Source organism: Quercus suber, unplaced genomic scaffold (genome assembly GCF_002906115.3).
Source record: "Quercus suber isolate HL8 unplaced genomic scaffold, Cork oak 2.0 scaffold_146, whole genome shotgun sequence".
NCBI classification, from domain to species: domain Eukaryota; kingdom Viridiplantae; phylum Streptophyta; class Magnoliopsida; order Fagales; family Fagaceae; genus Quercus; species Quercus suber.
Window position 1 is genome coordinate 988,103 of NW_027069607.1, and position 22,611 is coordinate 1,010,713.

At 35.0% G+C, this 22,611-nt stretch overlaps 1 protein-coding gene across 1 annotated transcript in view; it reads left to right on the top strand.

The window, feature by feature from the left end:
- The window catches only part of LOC136061048 (WAT1-related protein At1g25270-like), a 10,371-nt gene extending 3,163 nt beyond the window's left edge, over positions 1 to 7,208 (top strand). Inside the window, exons 2-7 of the mRNA XM_065777016.1 lie at positions 77 to 139; positions 1,179 to 1,295; positions 3,797 to 4,046; positions 4,160 to 4,318; positions 5,075 to 5,226; positions 6,962 to 7,208. Of these exons, the coding sequence (XP_065633088.1) occupies positions 77 to 139; positions 1,179 to 1,295; positions 3,797 to 4,046; positions 4,160 to 4,318; positions 5,075 to 5,226; positions 6,962 to 7,208 (988 nt within the window). The remainder of the gene's footprint in view (positions 1 to 76; positions 140 to 1,178; positions 1,296 to 3,796; positions 4,047 to 4,159; positions 4,319 to 5,074; positions 5,227 to 6,961) is intronic.
- The last annotated feature ends 15,403 nt before the right edge of the window (positions 7,209 to 22,611 follow it).

Below are 22,611 nucleotides of genomic sequence, written 5' to 3' on the forward strand. Positions count from 1 at the left end.
CTATATATATATATATATATATGTATATTATGCTTATGCCGCTTCAGTTAATGATTGTTGTTTACAACTTTTGCAGGAAGACCAGACCAAAACTAACATGGGTAGTAATGTTCCAGGCTTTTATTTGTGGGTTACTTGGGTAAGTTTCAGACATTATACTCAACATTGTAATTGGCTGGAAGCCAAATTTTTGCTGAGCGATAACAAGTTAAAATGCAATAAATAAATTGTGAGATTAATCCTATTTTATCCAAAAAAATCATGGTGGAGAACTAATTGAAATATCACATCTTCCTTCTCTCTAAAAAATGATGGCATTAGATGGGGGTAATTATCCTCATTTTTTATAAGAATTAGAAAAGCTTAATCTAACAACTATATCTTGAAAATGATTTCCAACACCCAAACATAAAAAAGGTAAGAGCTTAGTCCTTTCGAGTAAAACTATAACCCAAATTTTAGACCATCTCACCTGGATTGGAAGTCAGTCACCTAACCTTTAGGGCACAACTATTTACTTTTCAACTTAAATGAAAAAAAAAAAATACCATATTGCACTCTTTTGGTGCTGTTATGACTATTTCACAAATTTTTAGAATGAAGTTTTACACATGTATACATAGAGTAGATTTCTATCTCAATTTTTTTTTAAAGAAAGAAAAAAATAATAATAATTAATAATATTCAAATTCGAAGGAAAGTTTAAGATATTACGTACTAGTTTATTTTTCCTCGCAAAACAGCACAAAGGTGATTATTAATAATTTAACATTGAAAAGGAAATTACCAAACCCTAATAAAGATACCCATAAATTAGAAAATGCGTTATAGCGGCATATTTCAACAAAACCACTAATATTTCAACACCGAAAATATTACAACTCAAAATAGTTCTAAGGAAACAATGCTACTGATGGAATAACAAGGATTTTAATTCAGATTCACCACCAAATCAAACTTGAAAAATTCAATTATACAAAGTATCATATCATAAAATTGTATTAATAAAAAGGATATTAGGTGATGTAAAATTTGTATAGAATTATATTATATGTTTAACGTAAATTTAAATTAAATAAATTGTATTTGTTTATATATTCTGCAATGAAGATGAACTCGGGCCAAAGTTGAAACCAGCCACCAGCAGGAATATTAATTTATAATATGTACAATTGCAGGGGTACATTGGCTCAGAATCTATATTTTGAGAGCTTTGCCTTCACATCAGCAACATTTGCTGTCGCCATGAGTAATCTCAATCCAGCCATTACCTTCGTTCTAGCAACATCTGTCGGGTACTAAACTTCAAACTTACTCTAATATATGATAACTTATTAGATTTCTCGTAAAGCCCAATAGTAATTTTCAAAATTTTCTACCTAATGTTAATACAATCTTTGGAAAGAAAAAAAGAAAAAAGTTTAGGACACAATCAGTAGTTTGGCACATTGTATTTTTCATACAAGGAATAGCCAAATAGCAATTCATAAGCAATAGTTATTCTTTAAAATAATATATATATATATATATATTTCTTATTGATTGCATTAACTATTTCTTAACTTACATAATATAGCCTTTAAAAAAAATTTAAGAACTCCACAGGCTAATACTCGCCTCCAATCCACTGGTTCTTTCTCTCTTCATCAAACATATATAGGTTTTATGTTATTGATATCTGAAGTTAAATTGTTTATGATTTTTTTTTTAGTATTGTTTAAAGGCATGTTTGGTAGACTGTAATAGACGCTGTAATGTAATAGTTATTCCTATGGTTTAGTTATTCTTTAACTTGGTTATGTTTTTATTACAATGAATAATCATTCCTTATAAATAGCTATTCTTCAAAATGAGAAATAACTATTTATCTTTAAAAAGTTGTATTAACTATTCCTTAGTAAGAGCAATAATTTCAAAACTTAATATATTTCCAAATAAACAAACTTTTCGTATACATTTAATAGTTATAAAAATAAAATAAAAAAATCATAAAAAACAACTCATATCTCTCTTAAATTTAAAAATAACAATTTTGAAAGAGATATAATTGTATGAGTAAGATAAGTTTCACTATAATATTATAACTCACAACCAAACTAATGAATATGTTTAGTTATTACATTACAACGCATTTTATTCCTAGTAATAAAAATTACAATTTTTATTATAATCCTCATTCAGTATATCAAACGTACCCTAAGTGGCCATTTTAAAATCTGGTTTAATCTTACCAAGTTGATCAAAGATATACCAATAATCTTTTGTAACCTCATAATTTTTTATTTGAATATGGTTTCAAACTTTCAATTATTAGTGTTCATTTTTTTTTTCTTTTCTTTTTTATTTTAGATGGTTGGATTAATTTTTTAAAGAAATACGTAAAAAATACCTTTTATATGATATCATGATATTCAAGCAAGTAAATTTATACTTTAATGAACATATAAGATATGCTTTTTTTTTTTCTTTTTAAATATTTTTTGAGATATAATTTTGGACAAAGTAATAGTAATTATACAGATTCTCAATTTATACCTAATAAGATACTAAGCTGGACGATCGAAAAAATGAGTAAATATAAATTTACAATCAAAGTTATATTTTAGGAACTTTGATTGGAATATGATATTTATAAAATTTCATTGAAATATAATTTCATTCCACCATCTTATCATATTACAACTAAATTGTGGAATACAGATTTAGGTATTTATTTGTGTGTCACCAAACAAAAGAATAGTATAGTTATTTCATTAATTTTTCTATTATAATTATAATTTATCGCTTGTTAGTTATAACCATCCCTAGATTTTATTGCTTGTTAGTAGTTTTTCCCAAAAAAAAAAATATTATATAAAAAACATATTACAAACTTCTCTTCACTTATTATATTTCTTTTTTCATTACCTCTTTCCTCGAAAATAAAATTAACAAAAGCTTTGAGGTCAAGTTAGAGGTTTATATATGTTCAAAATATAGTTTTAAAATTGTCTGAAAATTTTGAGTCTATACAGTGGAACTCATGATATGAGTAGTCTAGCCTTTGAAAATTTTGAGTCTATATAGTGGAACTCCTCATATGAGTAGTCTACCCTAGCCTAGCTACTAAAATTCTTTCCATATGAATCATTTGTAGAATTCCCCTAAATATAAAATTTCAAAATGAATCTTCATCATGTTCAATGGATGTGTTATCTTTTTACCAATTTTCTTACATTAACATAATATTACTATAATTGTCATCTTTACTGTGATGATCATTCTATAAATATAAGTTATTATAGGGTGTGAGAGGAGCAAAAGTAAAGATCCAGGTTTAAGTATCTAAAAGGGAGTTTTACACACAGACACTTAGATTACACTAAAATAAGATTTCTATCTCATATTAAATATTAAAAATTAAAGAAAAAACATAATATTGCTTAATCTTCAAATGAATGATTTTTTATCACCTAGATTTGTCTTAAGAATCATATAAACATATATGCATGTGGGTATAAATAAATAAATAATTATATATATATATATATATATAAATTTTATTCCTTAAAATCAAATCTTAATTCTGCAACTAGTACTTATAAAGTATTAAATTTGAGTCCTTTAAAATGAAATCCTAACTCAATAAGTCCCATACAATAGTTAATTACAAAAATAAGTAAATCCAATGTAGTGTCCACAAAATAAGGTTTAGGAGTTTTGAATCGAGGTCTATTTCTTTAAGAACAACTAAACCAATACACCTTAGGGTTAAAGTAGAAGTTTGAATTTCGATTAATTTGATATTAATTATCAGGTTGGAAAAGCCAGCAGTGGGAACTTTGGGTGGGATGACGAGGATTGCAGGGACAGTGGTAGGAATAGGTGGGGCAATGCTATTCACTTTATACAGAGGTGTGAAAATTGACTTGTGGTCAACGCATGTTGACCTTCTACATTGTCAAGAACACGTGGCACCATCACACCCAGGCTCTAGTCGTCATGTAATCGGCGCCCTATTTTGTTTAGCCAGCAGTTTATCCTATGCACTGTGGTTGATAATCCAGGTCAGTCAGAATTCCAATTACTATTTTACAATAATTAAATATTAATTAATGCCCATGATATTTTCTAATTATTATTTTTATTATAATTATGTTGCTGTTGTTTTTGAGGACAGGCAAAAATGAATGAAAGCTATCCATGCCTTTATTCAGGCGCAGCTCTCATATGTACAATGAGTTTCTTGCAGTCTATTGTTTTTGCCTTATGCACTGAAAGGGATTGGAGTCAGTGGAAATTGAGCTGGGATCTTAGGCTCCTTACTGCAGCTTATTCGGTACTTCATCCTTCATTTTTTATACACTAGATGATTTTACACTATGTACATATCTTACAAAACCTTTGTGAACATATCTAATAAATATATTACTAGGTAAATTACTTTTTAAACCTTATAATTTAGGGGTTTAACAAATTAAAACATATTGTTTCAAAAGTACTTAGCAAATTAAATCTCACCCATTTAATTTGAATTACAATTTTTTTAGAATTTAATATTGGCTGAGGTTTTAATTTTAAATTTTTTTTTAGTTATTTTTGAAACTATAGAATTTAATTCTTACATTTTTAAATTTATGTTTGGAAATCTTTTACCCAACTTAAATTGTAGGTGGTTCTCAAAAAAGAAAAAAAAAAACTTAAATTGTAGGTGTAACCTCGAATTTGAATTTTTTTTTTTTTTTTTCATTGCTATATATAAACTTAAATTTAGAAGAATCTTTGACAGTTTTGGAATTTGTTTTGGTTCTTGACATGTAGGGGATTGTGTGTTCTGGCGTGGTGGTGGCTGTAATTGCTTGGTGTATACAAGCAAGAGGTCCAATGTTTATCTCAATTTTTAATCCTCTTTCGCTAGTAATCGTAGCACTCGTAAATTGTAGGTGGTTCTCAAAAAAGAAAAAAAAAAAACTTAAATTGTAGGCGTAACCTCGAATTTGAATTTTTTTTTTTTTTTTTTTCATTGCTATATATAAACTTAAATTTAGAAGAATCTTTGACAGTTTTGGAATTTGTTTTGGTTCTTGACATGTAGGGGATTGTGTGTTCTGGCGTGGTGGTGGCTGTAATTGCTTGGTGTATACAAGCAAGAGGTCCAATGTTTATCTCAATTTTTAATCCTCTTTCGCTAGTAATCGTAGCACTCGTCGGATCTTTAGTATTGGAGGAAGAGCTGCACCTAGGAAGGTATATATTTTCCAACAACTTCTAAATATATTAAAGCTGTTTTTTTTTTTGGAATAACTAAATATACTAAAGCTATAAATTACTTAAAAAAAAAATTTGTTTTTGCAAAAAAAAAAAAGGGGGAATACATAATTCCAAACAAATTAAATCTTAAACTTTTAGTTGTTCAATTTATATTTGAATTTTCAAAAATACTACAATTCATCCCCTCTGTTCATCTCCATTAACTTGACATCTAATTGATGTCTATCTCTATGTTGCAAACCAATCACTCCCTCAGTCCCTCTCCCTCCTCCAACTTGAATTTTGAATATAGCGAGTACTCATGAGTATTTACAAGTTGCCCCTAGTTTTTTTTTTGGAGAAGATAGTTAACGAATATTTGCGATTCTTACACAACTTGTCCTTTTGGAGGCTGACATAACAAATACCTTCAACTAAGATTTCAACCCAGAAATATTTCTTCAGCGCTTCCAATGCTTTCTTCAGATTTTTCTAAAGTTCAAGTAATTGAAACGAATGGTTTCCTCAATAGAAGTGTTAACTTAAGTATCGAGGTAGGGGTGGAATGCTGTTAAAGGTTCCCGTGAGTGGATTGAGAGAATTGAGAATAAATGGGAGCCAAGCCTCCTAAGAATAAATGGGAGAATTGAGAGAGGATTGGGAAATAAGCGATGAAAGAGACTTTTTATTTTTTTTATTGATGATCATAAAAGGCTAGCAAGCCATTTACACGTGAATTAAAAAGGGGAAGAAGCTTTGCTCAACCAAGTCTTCTAACCAGTTGTGGCAGCTAGCATTACATCCTACAACAACCTATCAATTATGCATAGACACTAAACAAAACACATTGAACTAAGCCTAATATGTTATACAATAACCTTAACCACTAACACATGCTGAGATAACTAGCAATAAAAAACTTAAGGTCCTCGCAAGTACATAAGAATTTGTATTGGTAACTAGCCGTTGGCCCAAGGTTGCTTGCAACTGTACCATCAGTATAAGTTGGCAATTGTCATAATCAGCACACCTAGTAGTGACCCTCTCACTACCATAGCATTACACATAATGCAATAACATCATGTAGCATCAACAGCACAATGCAGTAACATAATGCAACAATAACTTCACCAATAGGATCATAACATCCATTAAGGCATAACAGTATATACTAGGGCACCTTGAAAGGTTTCTAACATACCCCCCCTCCTTAAAAAACCGTGTCCATAAGGTGTGGAAACTACCTGCCGAGTGTATGCAAATTTAACCAAGTAGCATCTTCCTTAGATACCCATTGATCAATGATAGTCCTATTTCTAAGCTGATGGGATCTCTCTTGAAACATTGGCAATGTTTCAAATGAAAGAATGACCTCTTGGTTCACTAAAGGCAGACTAGGGAAAGGACTAACATAATGTCCCAACTTGGCCTTGAGATAGAATACAACTGACCCATATTTTTGTATGAACCAAATTTCAACCCAAATGTTTGTTAAGTGTATACAAACAATTTATAATGAATATAATCTTTGGTCAACATGCTCGATTTATTTATAGTTAAAACTGGAGAGTAAATATGTTTTGGCTAAAAGGGGTAGTGGCCTCTTTTAGTAAATGTTGATTGCTGCGTTCATTGAATTATTGTAGATTATGCAAAATTTGTAAAAGCTTTAATCTAAAAAAAAAAAAAGGATAAATTCTTACATTTGCACTTTTATGTTTTCAAATGACAGTATACTAGGAGCGACTTTGATCGTGTGCGGGTTGTACATGGTGTTGTGGGGTAAAAGCAGGGAAATGAAGATGATAAATCAGCCAGAGCCATCAAAAATCTCCCAAGAATCTCAGTCTCAGTCGAGTGAGATTGCTACCGCTTCTGCAATAAATAATAACAACTATGGCAACAATAGAAGCATTAAAAATATTAGCTCGAAGGGCCTTACAACATTAAGCGTAGCTATTGATGGAGATTCATCATAAAGGAGATTTGAAGAAAATGAAATGAAATAATAGGAACGCAATACAAGAACTTAAAAATGACTCACATTTGTCATTTAGAGTTAGAGACCCGAAATTGAAATGGAGGAGATAGATACTACAAGTTGGTTTTTCTTGTAAATGATACCCCAAAAAAAAAAAAAATGTTCTTACTGCTAAAAATAGTTAGAAATAATCTCCCAATGTTCATAGATGCTTAAACATCAAGTTTTAGAACCATTACAAATTTCTCAGGAAAAAAAAAAAAAAATAGCCATAAATTTGGTTGCACTTTAATTTTGTGTCAAGTGTACTTCTAATTAATAATTATACTGTTATTTCGTAGGTTTCTATTAGTTCAATTGATAAAATATCTTGTAACATTATAGGTTTAAAACTATCTCTTAAAAATCAAAATTATTATAATTTGATGACAAATATCTTTAAATTTTTAATGCACTCCAATTTTATTCTAAAGATCATTTCAATTGTCCTCTAATTTATTGTAAAATATAAAAGATTCAATTGGAATATTACATAACAACATATGCATCATATCAAATTATTTGATTTATTTTCTTTTTCTGTGCTTGGACATGATTGTGTACAGTGATCAAATATATAATTCATTTAGAAAGGATTTGTTAAGAAATTTTTTATTTTATATTTAATAATTCGGTGACATTTATGGGGAGTGAAGATTTAAAACCCGACTCTCGTACTGGGTTACAAGACTCTTTTCTTAAGGATATATATACTGGATTGCTAAGAGCCAAATTCTCTGCATAGGAAATGCACTTTGTTAGCTAAATTCTAGATAGTCTCTCATTAAAAATGTTGCATCGGACTAGCTACTAGCTAGCAGCCCAAAAATATTCTAATTGTTACCGTAACTTGCCATATCCGACCATATTGTAGCGATCCAAATTCATTCATTTTTAAGTTATATTCTCTTTCAAAATGAAAAGAGATAATAATTTGTTATTTGGGATTATAGATATTATTATAAATTTATATTTTTCCAATGTGACTTTTAATTTATAACCATTGAATCACTTAATTATATTGTTATAGTTACAAACTATAGAATGAAATTCTGTGATAAATATATATATATATATATAATGATAATTTGATAGTTAAGATCGTGTGGATTTGAATCTGAGACAACTTTGTTAGAAATAGGAGGTATCAGTTAAGCTATAAAGTCCTTAGGTTTGTATTTATATTTTACGTAAGTTGATGGTCAACACTATTGAATGAGCTAAATAAACTAATACCAAATTTATTAATTTCATGTTTATACAATATGGATTCTCAAATTATTCAAATAAGTTTTTTTGATTCCAAAAATGTTCATATCACTATGCATTTTTATCCCCCTTGACAAATTTTCTATCCTGGTTTCTGCAGGGACCCATTGGAACTATGAATTTGAAGGGAAGAAGCCAAGAAAATGCATAATAGTAATTTATTCTTTGTCATTTAACTTTTCTATCCTTTCTATCAAACACATATGGTAGAAATAGAACTATACCCAATATTTTCTATTCTCCAACTTTTAATAATAAGTTAATTACATAATCATGACCAAATTTCAATTTGACACATTTTTAGATGCGCGGTAGCTCAAAAATCTTTCTCTATGACTTGTTTGCCACATCAATAACTAACGCTTAGACAAAACCTTGATAAGTTGTTCCTAAATGGATAATATAAGTAAAGAATCCAATTTTTTTCCAAAGACAAGATTTGTCACCCAAAGTGGAGCCATACATCATTAATCTGTAATCAACACAAATAAAGCAGAGCATTCACATAAGCTCATACTTAATGGCATGAGGGCCAAATTTTCCCAACCAATCTAAAAAATTGTTGACATCAACTTATACATTTGTTGTGTAAAAATGCATTTTTGCTACAATGCTTGTGTAAATATACACAAGCACTGTTGTTGTGCATTTCAATTGTTTACTTTCTTTTGTTTCCTAAGGATGAAAGAATAGAGTGAAGGATAGTTTTGGTGTTTGAAAAAAGATAACAACTAAAAACTTAAGAAATTTAGGATAAATAACTTAAAGTAGGTGTTTTGAAAAATTTGTTAAGTAAAATAGAAAAAATAGGTTCTTATATTAAAATAAACATAGTATTCTACATGAACATAATGAGAATGCTTAGTTTTTCTCCAAAGGGTAAGAATAAGATGATTTTGGTGGGCAGAGTGGAAAATCTGTACTAACTCCCTTTTCCATCATTCAAAATCTTTCACACCAAACCAAAAAACAAAAATCTCGCACTTTTCATACTCAACCTTTTCCACCCAACTAATGGATAAGTATCCATTGCTTGTCGAAGAGTTCACATACTGTTTTTGTTGACTCGTGGATTGCGGTAAGCATGATTGGAAAAAAAAAATTACAAAACAAAACTTTAATTGAAAAATAGTGTCCTCAAAGACTAACGTCCCATGACCAAAATTGGTTCTTTATTTTTGAGGGGTTGATAATGAAATTTGCATACTTTAAATTGGTACTCCAATTATTTGAACAATGATAGTTAGGCTATTTATCGATTTGTGTATGAAGAAAGATTGACGGATTGGAACTAGAGTGGGTTTAATAATGTCTCAATCAAAGAACTTAGCAAAGGGAATTGGACCTAGCATGTCCCAATCTGGTTTGCAAAGGACCTTTAAGGGTCAGGACCCAAGCTTTGTCCACGGGCCTGCAGAAGGACCCAACAGAGCCCGTCAATTTGAAATGAACCTCGCCCAAACTTGGTAGAGACCTTTATAATAACTTGCCTCTTATATGTGCGAATCTCACAAGTAATGCAAAGACCACATAAAATGACATAATTTTTACTATAACTCACCACATAGTGAGTTGAGAATGGTAAATGTGTAATGGTAGGTTCATGTAAGGACGCACTTCTATTACTGTGTGAGATTCACACGTGGGCCGATCGTGAGAAAATTGTTTTATGATATCATCTCATCCATGCAACTACGTCAAGCACCCTTTGATGACCCAGAAACCTAAGCATCTTCGGCCTGTAAGAAATACCAAACACAGCCCACAGGCACTTCGTACTTAATAAACAGCCAAGCTGAAGCCCAATAAGCAATCCAAATATGCCTATCCAAGCCCATCATACACAGCTACCAAAGTAAGCTCTAGTCCTCTTTGTCAAATGAATAATAATTTATATTATACGTAACAAATACGAGTCCAAATTTTCTGTCTCACCCTTTCTGTTCCACTTTATACTCCACGAATAAAAACTTGCCACATGTCTATTCATTTAATTAAATACTAATTTTCTTCATTTTATTATTTAAGTTTCCTAAATTAAATAAAAATTAAAAGAGAAAACACAACACATCCCTACCAGCCACCAACAGTGGCGCTAAAGTCATTAATAGCGCCAGTCTCAACCATACTCCACACAAGTCACAGCCATACACCGCCACCAAATACACACCATTGCCACCTCGTTTTCAGATCCATAAGTGGGTATTAGTTTATGTGTTTAGTTCTAGTGAAAACTGAGGAGAGGAAACAAAGAGAAAGTGCTATTTTAGATTACCGTTGAGAGGCATTATTGCATTGAGAAAATTTAGATGCCATGACTTAATTCTCGTACTTGATTTACAAAGACCGATTTTGGTTAGAAATTATAGTCCGATTGCTTTAAATTATTTTGTTATTAGGGATTTTGATAAATATAGAGGTGGGAATAAGATAATTGGGTTTAATTTATGCTCAAAAGTTATGAGAAGTTGTTTGAAGATGGGCCAAATTGAAAATCTCTAGCTTCGGTGTTATTTATCTACTCTGTAACCATTAAATAATTGTGATATAGGCTACGGCTATTTGGAGATCTTCATGTAATCTTCTTTTTTTTTCCGATGTACCGCAAATTGGACTGGGTGAATTTGGTAGCAGTGTTTGGCCATTGATTATGTCGGCAATTTGGTGGTGGCCAGTAGGAGAGAGAGACTGTTCAAACTTCATTATACAGAAGCACAGGGACTGTTCAACCACCACACCTCCAAAAAAGGACGGAGGGAGAATTTATTACAACACAAACTAGACCTAATCACAGTAGCAAATATTGCATGAACTCAACAGAGTTTCCATCTCTTATAGCCAAAATAAATGAACAATATTCAATTGCAGAAATTCATAATTAAAACGTCGATATATTTGGTATCAAATTACAACAACATAATAAAACATTGAAACTTGGTCACCATTGTACCTAACTGCATGACATGTTGACATCGGAGACAAGATGATGGCAAATATGAGAAGGGTCACCAAACTAGAACTCAATGCCTTAGCTGCCATTGCTTATAAGAAAGAAATATTTGCTAAGATGAACAAGTGTAGGGTGAACCATATATATATAAGATTTGTGAGGCGATCTAGTCTTTTAGAATTTAGAGTCACATATTTTAACTAAGATGGTATGTCGAATCGTTTGAATGAAAAGGGTTGATTTTTCGTTAGTTGGATGGCTGAAATCTTAATCTGTTACGTACATTTTGCAATGTTATCCTCTTGAATTTTGCACAATGGTGTTCAGCCATATTCAACACCTTGACTTGACTGAAGTTATGATTTATATTTTATTGTAGTTTAAAATTTTCAACTTTCAAGGGCATTTGAGTTGTCAAAATGCTTAAGCTTTGGTTGTCGACTAATCTTTACTGTAGGCATATATGTTAATTGCTTTAATAGTACATTCGTTTTAAAATATTTTAAATTGAAGTCAAACTCAATACTTGTACTATTTGATAAGTACCCTTACCAGCTGCTATTATAAAATTTACATCATGAATTGAATTATGAAGAATCAAAATAAAAGTCTTGAGAAAACTGGTTTTATAAACGTGTTCCCCGGCCTTTTCGATTTCATTTTAAAGCCCTCGTATATTTTTTTGATGAATGAGCACCTCATTCTCATTATAAAGATTTTAAAATGGTACTAAAAAAACCATTGAAGTAAAATTCAAAGAGAACCAGCAATAAATTCAGAGGACTCTACCTTTACATCAGATTCACATCTGTAAGGTTGAATTTAATCAACCATCTAATTGGCTTTATTCCGTGACCAATTTGCTTGTAATTTAGCACTTAGTAACCCTGCACTTAGGTGGGAAAATTGTAAGGGTAGTGTGTGAGAAGAAGTGAAGAAAAGCTCAAGAGTGTGCAAGAAAAACAGAGGTTCGCTACTAGAGCTCGCGGGTGGATCGCGACTGGCAAGCCGCCAAAAGCTGTCACGTGAGAGGCACACTGGGAAGCTGAAGGGTTGCGCCAGCTGTCACGCTACAGGACAAAAGTCCCAGGCTGGCCAGGCCGTTACGTCGTGACTGGAACTCGTGACTTGGACAAGCCGCGAGACCAAGTCGCCAGTTCGCCCTATTTGGTAAATACAGACGTTTTGTATTCCCTTCTCACCCTACTATATATACACCCTTATACCCATCATATTGTGAGAGCTGCTAGAGAGAATTTTGTGAGAGAAAACCCTAGAGAAAAACAAGATTGTCTCATCCCCAATCTTCATCTAAGAGACTCTACAAATTCCTCTATTCTCTTCCTCTCTGTTAGAAATACAAGCTCCAGAGATGACCTTATAAATATCATCGCCAATGTCATTCGTATGGTTGGTAATGCATCTTATTCCTCTTCTCTTTCAGCTTTATCTGGTATGTCTCCTTCCTCTTGGCTTATGGATTCCACTTGTTACAATCACATGACACCTCACTCGTCCTTATTTTCTAACCTTAAATCTGCACCGCACCCTCTTAATATTCACACAGCAAATGGTTCCACAATGTCTGGTCATAATATAGGTTCAGTTTCAACCTCCAACCTCTCAGTTCCTAGAGTCTTTAATGTTCCTGACCTTTCTTATAATTTATTTTCTGTGGGACAATTAGCTGAGTTGGGTTATCGCATTACCTTTGATTATTCTGGGTGTATTGTGCAAGATCCTAGGACAGGACAGGAGCTTGGGACCGGTCCTAGAGTTGGGCATATGTTTCCCGTGGACAACCTTCGTCTTCCACTTGTTGCTCCTGTTTCTATTGCTGCAGCTGCTGCAGTTTCTTCCACTCCTTCCCTTGCACTTTGGCATGCTCAACTTGGTCACGCATCTTCCTCTCAGGTACAACAATTGGCTTGTAGAGGTTTGTTAGGTTCAGTGTCTACAGAAAATTTTGATTGTGTTTCATGTCAGTTAGGAAAACAACCAGCTTTGCCTTTCAATACTAGTGAATCCATATCCACTGATATCTTTGACCTTATTCATTCTGATGTTTGGGGGCCTTCCTCTGTCTCTAGTATTGGTGGGTCTAGATATTTTGTTGTCTTTGTTGATGATTACTCTCGCTATAGTTGGATTTTTAATATGAAACATCGTTCTGAATTATTGGAAGTATATTCTACTTTTGCAAAAATGGTTGAAACTCAGCTTTCTAGACGCATCAAAATTTTTCGATCTGATAATGCTCTTGTATACACTCAATATGCTTTCCAAGCTGTTTTGCATTCCTATGGCACTGTTCATCAACTAACTTGTCCAGGTACCTCTCAGCAAAATGGTAGAGCCGAACGAAAACTTCGTCATATTCTTGACACTGTTCGTGCTCTCCTTCTCTCTGCTAAAGTTCCTGCTCCTTTTTGGGGTGAAGCTGCTCTTCATGCTGTTCATACTATTAATCGTATTCCGAGTCCTGTTCTCCAAAATCAAACTCCATATGAGCGCCTTTTTGGGTCACCTCCAGACTATCATCACCTTCGCTCCTTCGGTTCTGCTTATTTCGTTCTTCTTCAACCACATGAGCATAACAAACTTGAGCCTCGGTCAAGGCTTTGTTGTTTTCTTGGCTATGGAGAAACTCAAAAGGGGTATAGGTGTTATGATCCTGTCTCTCATCGTCTTCGTATCTCTCGTAATGTTGTCTTTTGGGAACATCGCCTCTTTGTCGAGCTCTCTCATTTCAGTGCTTCTTTGTCTTCCTCCTCTGTCTTAGATCTTTTTCCAGATGAGGCACATATTCCTTCTGTAGCTCCTCCTAATCCTCCTGTAGTTGCTCCTGATTCTGTTGCTGTAGACTTCTCTATCCAACCACCAGATATCACTGATCCCTTTCCTAGTTCACCCTTTAATGAACAAGTTGAAGACGAGCTACCCAACCCCAATCCTGAGCTTGGGTCTCCTGCTCCTGCTCCGCCTGAAGATCTTGCACAAGACATTCCACCTCGTCACTCAACTCGGGTAAGATCTATTCCTACACATTTACTTTACTATCATTGTTACATTGCTCTTGCTCTGATACCATGTTAGAAATACTGAATGTAATTGTATTGTATTTCATCATTAAAAGAATGTACATAGGCGCCTTTATATAGGAGGCATATGTGTGCAGTACAAGTATGTGTGTGTGGTATACAAGTAATCTAACTGGGCCTAAAGCCCACAACACTATATACGTTAACACTCTCCATTGTCATACCCTTGAGAAGTCTTTTACCAAATCCTTATCTCACCACACCCACGTCTGTGAGAAGGTTCATTTGGTGCTTAGGGAAGCAGTTTGGGAAGAAACCAATATACATTGGTTGATGCTATGGTCAAGTAGCGGAATCCGGGAAGCTAAAGAAGAAATAGGTTCGGCGTAACCTCGTTGGAGCAAGAAGCTTGGAGGGCTTAGATACTTGGGTAGATTAGGCTTGGAGGGTCTTCTGCTGTTCATGTATCCAACTATATTCTTTAGTGGATTTTATCACCGCTTAGAGGGCGGCAGAGAGGTTTTACGCTGAGAACTTCGATTTCCTCTTCGATAACACATTGTGTGTTGTCCGTGTGTTTGCATCTTTCTTTCCTTTATCTTTACCTTATATTTACTGCTGTGGATGTGTTTATATTTGGCTTAGATTGTTTTATCAATTCTGTTATAAGCGTGTTATCATATTCCGCACATTAATTGTTTGATATAAAACTTGAATTGGTAATTTTGTATTTTGGGGTCTAAACGTTCAAGGGTGTTTCATACCCATATTGAACTTTCAATTGGTGTCAGAGCAGGTACACTTGTTGTGGTTTTAATACCTAAGTGTGATCCTTAACCCCTTGTTGAGATGGATAGGTCTTAATCTCTCACTGTTCCACCATTTTTTGATGGTAATAATTATGCTTTTTGGAAGGTCCGAATGAGGGCATTTTTATGCTCTATAGAAGATACCGTTTGGGATGCAGTTGAGATAGGTTGGACTAAACCGGAGGCTCCTAAGGCCAATTAGGATAAGGCAGCTCTTGCAGCAGCCAATGCTAATAGTAAAATTTTAAATGCTATTTTCTGTGCTATGTCTCCTTATGAATTCCACAGGATATCTCACATGACTGTGGCCAAAGAAGCTTGGGAAATTCTTGAGACAACTTATGAGGGGACTAAGAAGGTGAAGGACACAAAGCTCCAAATGCTTACCACCAAATTTGAAGAGCTTAAGATAGGTGAAGATGAATAGTTTGATTCATTCTATGGGAAGCTCAACGAAATTTTCATTGCTAAACTCAATCTTGGTGAGAAGATTGAAGATACCAAGGTGGTGAGAAAAATTTTGAGGTCCTTGCCTGAGAGTTTTAGAGCAAAAGTCACAGCCATAGAGGAGAGTAAAGACTTGGATGAGATCAACATTCAAGAGCTAATTGGGTCTCTCCAAACATATGAACTGGGACTGCCTTCCCACAAGACGAGTAAATCATTTGCTCTCAAAACCATCACCGAAAGAATGGATGATCCCTCCGAAGAAGATGGAGTGGAAAAGGAAGTAGCATATCTTGTGAAGAACTTCCGAAAATTTCTGAAGATGAAGAACAGTAGGAAACCATTTAATAGAGGGAAATTCTCATCTTCAAGAGGTGATAAGAAAGAGTTTACGAGGAAAGAAAGAAAGGAGTCTCAATCTCCTTCGGACATTGTGTGCTTCGAGTGCAACGGACATGGACACTCCAAAAAGGAATGTTCAAATTATTTGAAGTCAAAAGAAAAGGTTTATGCCACTACTTTAAGTGACTCAGACTCATCAAAATCAGACTCTGAAGAAAGTTGTGACGGAGAAGGAAATTATTCAGCATTCATGACCATTGCACATGTGGGATCTTCAGATGATTTGAGTACTCTTGTGAATGAGCTGGGTGAATGTTCTGATGAGGAGTCCATTGGGATTGTTGAAGAATCAGAAGCTGAAGAAGAAGAAGACGCATCCAGCCTTCAAAAGAATTACACATTACTTCTTGAGAAATCAGGAGAGTATACAAAGGTGGCAAAAATAGCCGTGAAGAAAATGAAAAGAGCTGAGGAAGATTTCAAAAGCCTGCTGGTCAGATATAAGGAGGCAAAGTGTGAGATTGAAGCACTTAATGGTGAGCTATCAGAAGCTTACACGAAGGTGAGGTTTCTTGAGCAAGAGGTAGTACAAGCTCATGCCAAGGTAGATAGGGTCTCCTCTAGGAAGCTAGAAGATGTTATTTCATCTCAAAGACATGCCTCAGATAAGTCTGGGTTGGGATATACCGAAGGGAGCAGCTCATCAGCCAAAGTCTCCAAGGAAGTTAAGTTTGTGAAAACCAAAGAGACGGCTATTGATAAGTCTACTCCAGAGATAGTTGAGGCTGAGAAGAAAAAGAATGTGGCTAATCAACGGGTGTTTAACAAGTCCCGAAATCAATTTGAAGTCCAATTTGGAGCTAGAGGAAGATCTATCCCAAGACAGCAGCAGGGTCCTAGAATAAACTATATTTGTCACTACTGCGGACTGCAAGGACACACTAGACCCAACTGTCAAAAGCTAAGAGCAGACAACAATGCGAGTGTACCTCGGTCACGAGGAAGAAGAAATGACTTGGGGTCTTGGGGTGGTGAGCAATCAAGGAGCCAAAACCGTGATCCCGGAATGTTGGACGTGATGAAAATGATTGGCGTCTTCACCACTTGCTTGGAGAACTTCAACAGGAGGTTTGAAAGTCCTAACTTTCGTACCCGATCCGTCAAGGATATCACCCCAAACGCACGTGACGTGTGGGTGACAAAGGGTACTCATGCATAAGCATTATAACATGTCCATGCATCAATTCTTCCTATGCTTTGTGGATATGATTGGTTATTTGCATTGTGTTTTTGAGTATCTGTTTAATTTGTGGTTTGTTTGTGTTTAAAATGCTTTTTAATATTTCTTGTTTTTGATCATTCTTCTACTGCTTTCGTCTCAAAAATCCAAAAACACATAAAAAGTTGAAAATCCAAAAAGTTTGATTACTTTGTTGAGTTTTGTCTCAAAGCATGTTTAGCCTTGTACCTTTGTACTAATGGCTTTGTGCATTTAACGAGCTTAGCTTGTCTCTCATGCACTCATATCATTGTGGAAGAAATTCTGAAATCTATGTGATTGTTGTAAATAGATCTTCAACCTTGTCATGAATGATTAGTGAATGGTTTTGTTGATCTTGAGACATGCATAGACTCATGCCTATATATCTTCCCACCTTTTATTTTTTTTGCTTTGAAGAGCTCTCTAAATGTAAATCTCCAAATGAAAAGAGATATAGAACTGCAAAAGCCTGTCGCACATACTAGTATTTGACTAGGAAAAAGGGAAAGAGACCAAAATAAAATGTATGAAAAATGCCCAAAAGGCCAAAGGCTAACTCATTAATTGCAATATCAAAAATTTCAAGCATCTATCTCACAATGAGAAATTCTTTGCTCAAAAATGGCAAATGATATGTTGAATATGGAGTCAAATGAAAAGTTTCAAAGAATTGTTATCAAGTTCTTGTGGGAGGTCATATATGCATGCTTCTATAATTGAGATATGTCACATTATCTAGTGCTAGTTGTGTATGCCTTGATTGAATTGATCATTGAAGCTTCACATTGGACTAAAGACTATCTCATTTTTGATATCCACACACAACACACAAGTCTATGTTCAATGAATGTCATATTCATTTGTGTGGTTGTACTTGATTAAATGTGGTTTCACATGCTCAATCTTTGTTGGTCAAACACAAAAAGATTTTTGAGTGTTTTGTCTTGTTTTTGGAAAGTACTTTGCTTTTACAAAAATGTAAAAATTTTTAAAAAAACAGTGTTGCCCTGTTTTGGCGACTAAGTCGCGGGTTGGTCCAGTCGCATGTACTAGTCGCGAGCTCACTCAGAGATTTTTCGCGGCTTACTGGTGAGTCAGTACTCTAGTCGCGAAAAAGACTTAGAAAATTTTTTCAAAATTTGAGTTTTGCACTTTTCGCGGGTCAATGTGGCAATTGGTTCGCGGGTGGAAGGTCTAGTTGCGAGAGGTACTTAGGGATTTTCGCAGCTTACATCGCGACTATTTCGCGGGTAGACCTTCCAGTCGTGAAAAACACTTAAAGAAACTCTCAAGTTTCCTTTCTTCACAGTGTTTCGCGGCTTAACCTGGCGACTTACTGGCGACTTTATCTAGTCGCGAAAAACGCGTGTTTTGCTTTTTGAAGACAGTTTTTAAAATTTCTTTTCAGCTTTTCCCTCGAAGTGTTGTGAATGTTAACTATCTTCCCCATTTCTCTCTCAAACACTCCGTCTCTCACTGTAAAAGAATTCATTTTTTTTGCATCATGTCTTCTTCAATCACCAAGAATAAGGTATGGGTTTTCTTTCCCTCATTCCATTCTTGCTATGTTTACCATTACTTTCTTGTATTGAACATGGCACATGTGCTCTGCGATATATTGTGTTCAAATATGGGTTTGCCTAAAATGGTGATTTTGTTTGTTTGAGGTTATTTTCTTTTGTTGCTGAGTTTATTTTATATCTTGTCTGTGTTTCAGCATGTTTATCTCTAGTCTGTGCATTGTTCGTTTGATTGAGGTTCTATTTCTCATTAGACATATGGGTTTGAGGTCTATATGCTGCACTCTGTATGTGGCCGTGGGTCATGTGTCTATGGTTCTGTGGTCTTTATAGTTTTTGTGCTCCTTGGAAGGTTTATGTGCTTTTGTATGGTGTGTGTTTCATTTTAGCCATTTGGTATCTTGTTATTAATCTGATTCTTGTGTTTGTGATTAAAGTGAAATTTTCTCACATTCTTAACTGAATCTAATCAAGTTGCTGTTGATTCCCTGTGGTATTGCATTTGGTACTTTGCCGTGTGTTTGCTCTCTTACAGATGTCTCGACAATCCTCTAAAGGAAAAGAGGTGATGTCAGAAGAAGAAACAGTGCCTGTTGCAAAAAGAACACGGTCTTCCTCACAACCATCTACTGAACTCAATATTGAGCTATTCAGAACTCCTCAGCACCTAGAGGCTTACTCCAGCATTTTTGACCGGGGAACTCCTATAATGGAACGGGAGGTGAGATTTGACACTTTGGACACAACTTTTGTCCCTCAGATCTTCGAGGCAAAAGATTGGGCAGCATTATTCAGAAATTTTGCTGATCCGATGCTTGAACTAGTGAAGGAATGTTTCGCCAACACAGTTGATCTAGAAAGTGAACTACATTGTCTGGTAAGAGGAACGGAGTTCATCATTAGTCCAGACACCATAGCTGAACTTCTCCAAATCACACGACCTGCGGATGCCGACCTAACTCCGTATGATGATCGTACTCCAGTGATTCAGGACATTCTCCAAATTCTTGGTCCTGACCATGACATTTCCAGCTCCGGCACATTACCTAGTACTACCAAGTTTTCACCAGATTTGACAACATTGAAGCTGATTATGTTTTCAAACCTCTATCCGTTGACCAACACGATGTATATAAACCTTGGAAGGGCTCAATTTCTATGTGATCTCATCACAGGCACCACCATTGACATCTGTGCCCATATTTTTCACATCATAAGAAAGACAGCCACCAGAACAGTAGCATGAGGGTGCCTTCCATTCTGTAGTCTTATCATGAAGTTTGTTCTAAGTGAAGGTGTTACTCCTCCATCAATTGGGAACATAACTGCTCGTCCTCGACCAATCTCTATGTTCACTCTACAGGCCAGCCGGAGTCATTCATCCAAAGCTCCAAAGAGTGCACATCTATTTTCTCCTACTTCCTCTACTCTTGAGCAAGTTTCTCCTATACATGCCACCCATGCATCACAGCAACCAGGCCCTACACAACCACAGTCTACTCCTCAGCCTGACAAGTTGCAAAGGCTCTTTGATAACCTTCACAAATGTCTTAAGGAAATGGAAAAGACCTTCAGAGATGGCTAGAAAGAGCAGTTGGAGAGATTGGTTGTCATGCAGGACCAAATTGATGTGTTAGCAGCTCAAGTTGATGGCATTTTCACAAAGCTACAACAGTGACCCTTTGGCCATTCCGATCAAAAAGGGGGAGAATTTTTGGGGCAGCTCTTGAGGGGGAGTGATCGTGTTGAGGGGGAGATTTCTTCATCATTTTTTTTCAGTTGTTTTACTTGTTTTTCTGTATATAAAACTTTGATAACTCAAAATACTGTGGTGGTTGTTGTTTATTTCAGCTTATATATAGTATGATGTTTTTCAGTTTTCAGCACTTCATGTTGTTGTCTGTACAATTGTTGCTTTTGTAAGCTTTGAGGGTTGTTTCTTGTACTTATGCATCGTTTGTAGGCTTTTATGGTTTGTGCCATGTATTTGCAAAACTTTGCATATGCAGCCTTTGTGCTTTGTGCTTTGATACTTGTTAATGTCTTGCATTATCTTAAGTACAACACTCTTGTGCCCTTGTAGGATTGTTCCTAGATGCATATATGTTTGTATGCATTGGTTGAGTGTTAGACTTGCAAATGATACTCTTCAATTGAGTTTATCATTTTTGCATGTCCGGATGTTCATTCCTTGTGTGAATAAACATAGTAATCACTTTTGCTTAAGTGACTACTGTTGTTGATCTTGCCATGAATCATTACTGTTATGCTTATGTTCATTTTTGCTTGATCATGCTTATTTTGCTCCATATGCATATTAAGTTTTCTGCATACAATGATATTGCTATGTTATTTTGTTTTAGGAGTTACTTATTCATATGTTCAAGAGCTTTACAGAATCTAGAGTTAGGTGTGAGTGAGTTTTCCAACTGTTCCCAACTCACGTTTAAGTCTAGAGTCATTTGTAGGGTTTTGTCACGAAATAGCCAAAGGGGGAGATTGTAAGGTTGAATTTAATCAACCATCTAATTGGATTTATTCCGTGACCAATTTGCTTGTAATTTAGCACTTAGTAACCCTGTACTTAGGTGGGAAAATTATAAGGGTAGTGTGTGAGAAGAAGTGAAGAAAAGCTCAAGAATGTGCAAGAAAAACAGAGGTTCGCGGCTAGAGCTCGCGGGTGGATCGCGACTGGCAAGCCGCCAAAAGCTGTCACGTGAGAGGCACACTAGGAAGCTGAAGGGTCGCGCCAGCTGTCACTCTATAGGACAAAAGTCCTAAGCTGGCCAGGCCGTTACGTCGCGACTGGAACTCGCGACTTGGACAAGCCGCGAGACCAAGTCGCCAGTTCGCCCTGTTTGGCAAAAACTGACGTTTTGTATTCCCTTCTCACCCTACTATATATACACCCTTATACCCATCATATTGTAAGAGCTGCTAGAGAGAATTTTGTGAGAGAAAACCCTAGAGAAAAACAAGATTGCCTCATCCCCAATCTTCATCTAAGAGACTCTACAAATTCCTCTACTCTCTTCCTCTCCATTGTCATACCCTTGAGAGGTCTTTTACCAAATCCTTATCTCACCACACCCACGTCTGTGAGAAAGTCCATTTGGTGCTTAGGGAAGCAGTTTGGGAAGAAACCAATATACATTGGTTGATGCTATGGTCAAGTAGCGGAATATGGAAAGCTAAAGAAGAAATAGGTTCGGCGTAACCTCGTTGGAGCAAGAAGCTTGGAGGGCTTAGGTACTTGGGTAGATTAGACTTGGAGGGTCTTCTGCTGTTCATGTATCCCAACTATATTCTTTAGTAGATTTTATCACCGCTTGGAGGGCAGCGGAGAGGTTTTACGTCGAGAACTTCGGTTTCCTCTTCGATAACACATCGTGTGTTGTCCGTGTGTTTGCATCTTTCTTTCCTTTATCTTTGCCTTATATTTACTGTTGTGGATGTGTTTATATTTGCCTTAGATTGTTTTATCAATTCTGTTATAAGCTTTTTATCATATTCCGCACATTAATTGTTTGATATAAAGCTTGAATTGGTAATTTTGTATTTTGGGGTCTAAGCGTTCAAGGGTGTTTCATACCCATATTGAACTTTCAACATCTAGTAATCAAAAGGGAAATTCCCCAAAAGCAAGAAAGACAGTCAACATTTTATTGAATGAAAAACTACAGGCCAAGACAGTTGATTTTGGGTTCTCAAAATATCCACTAC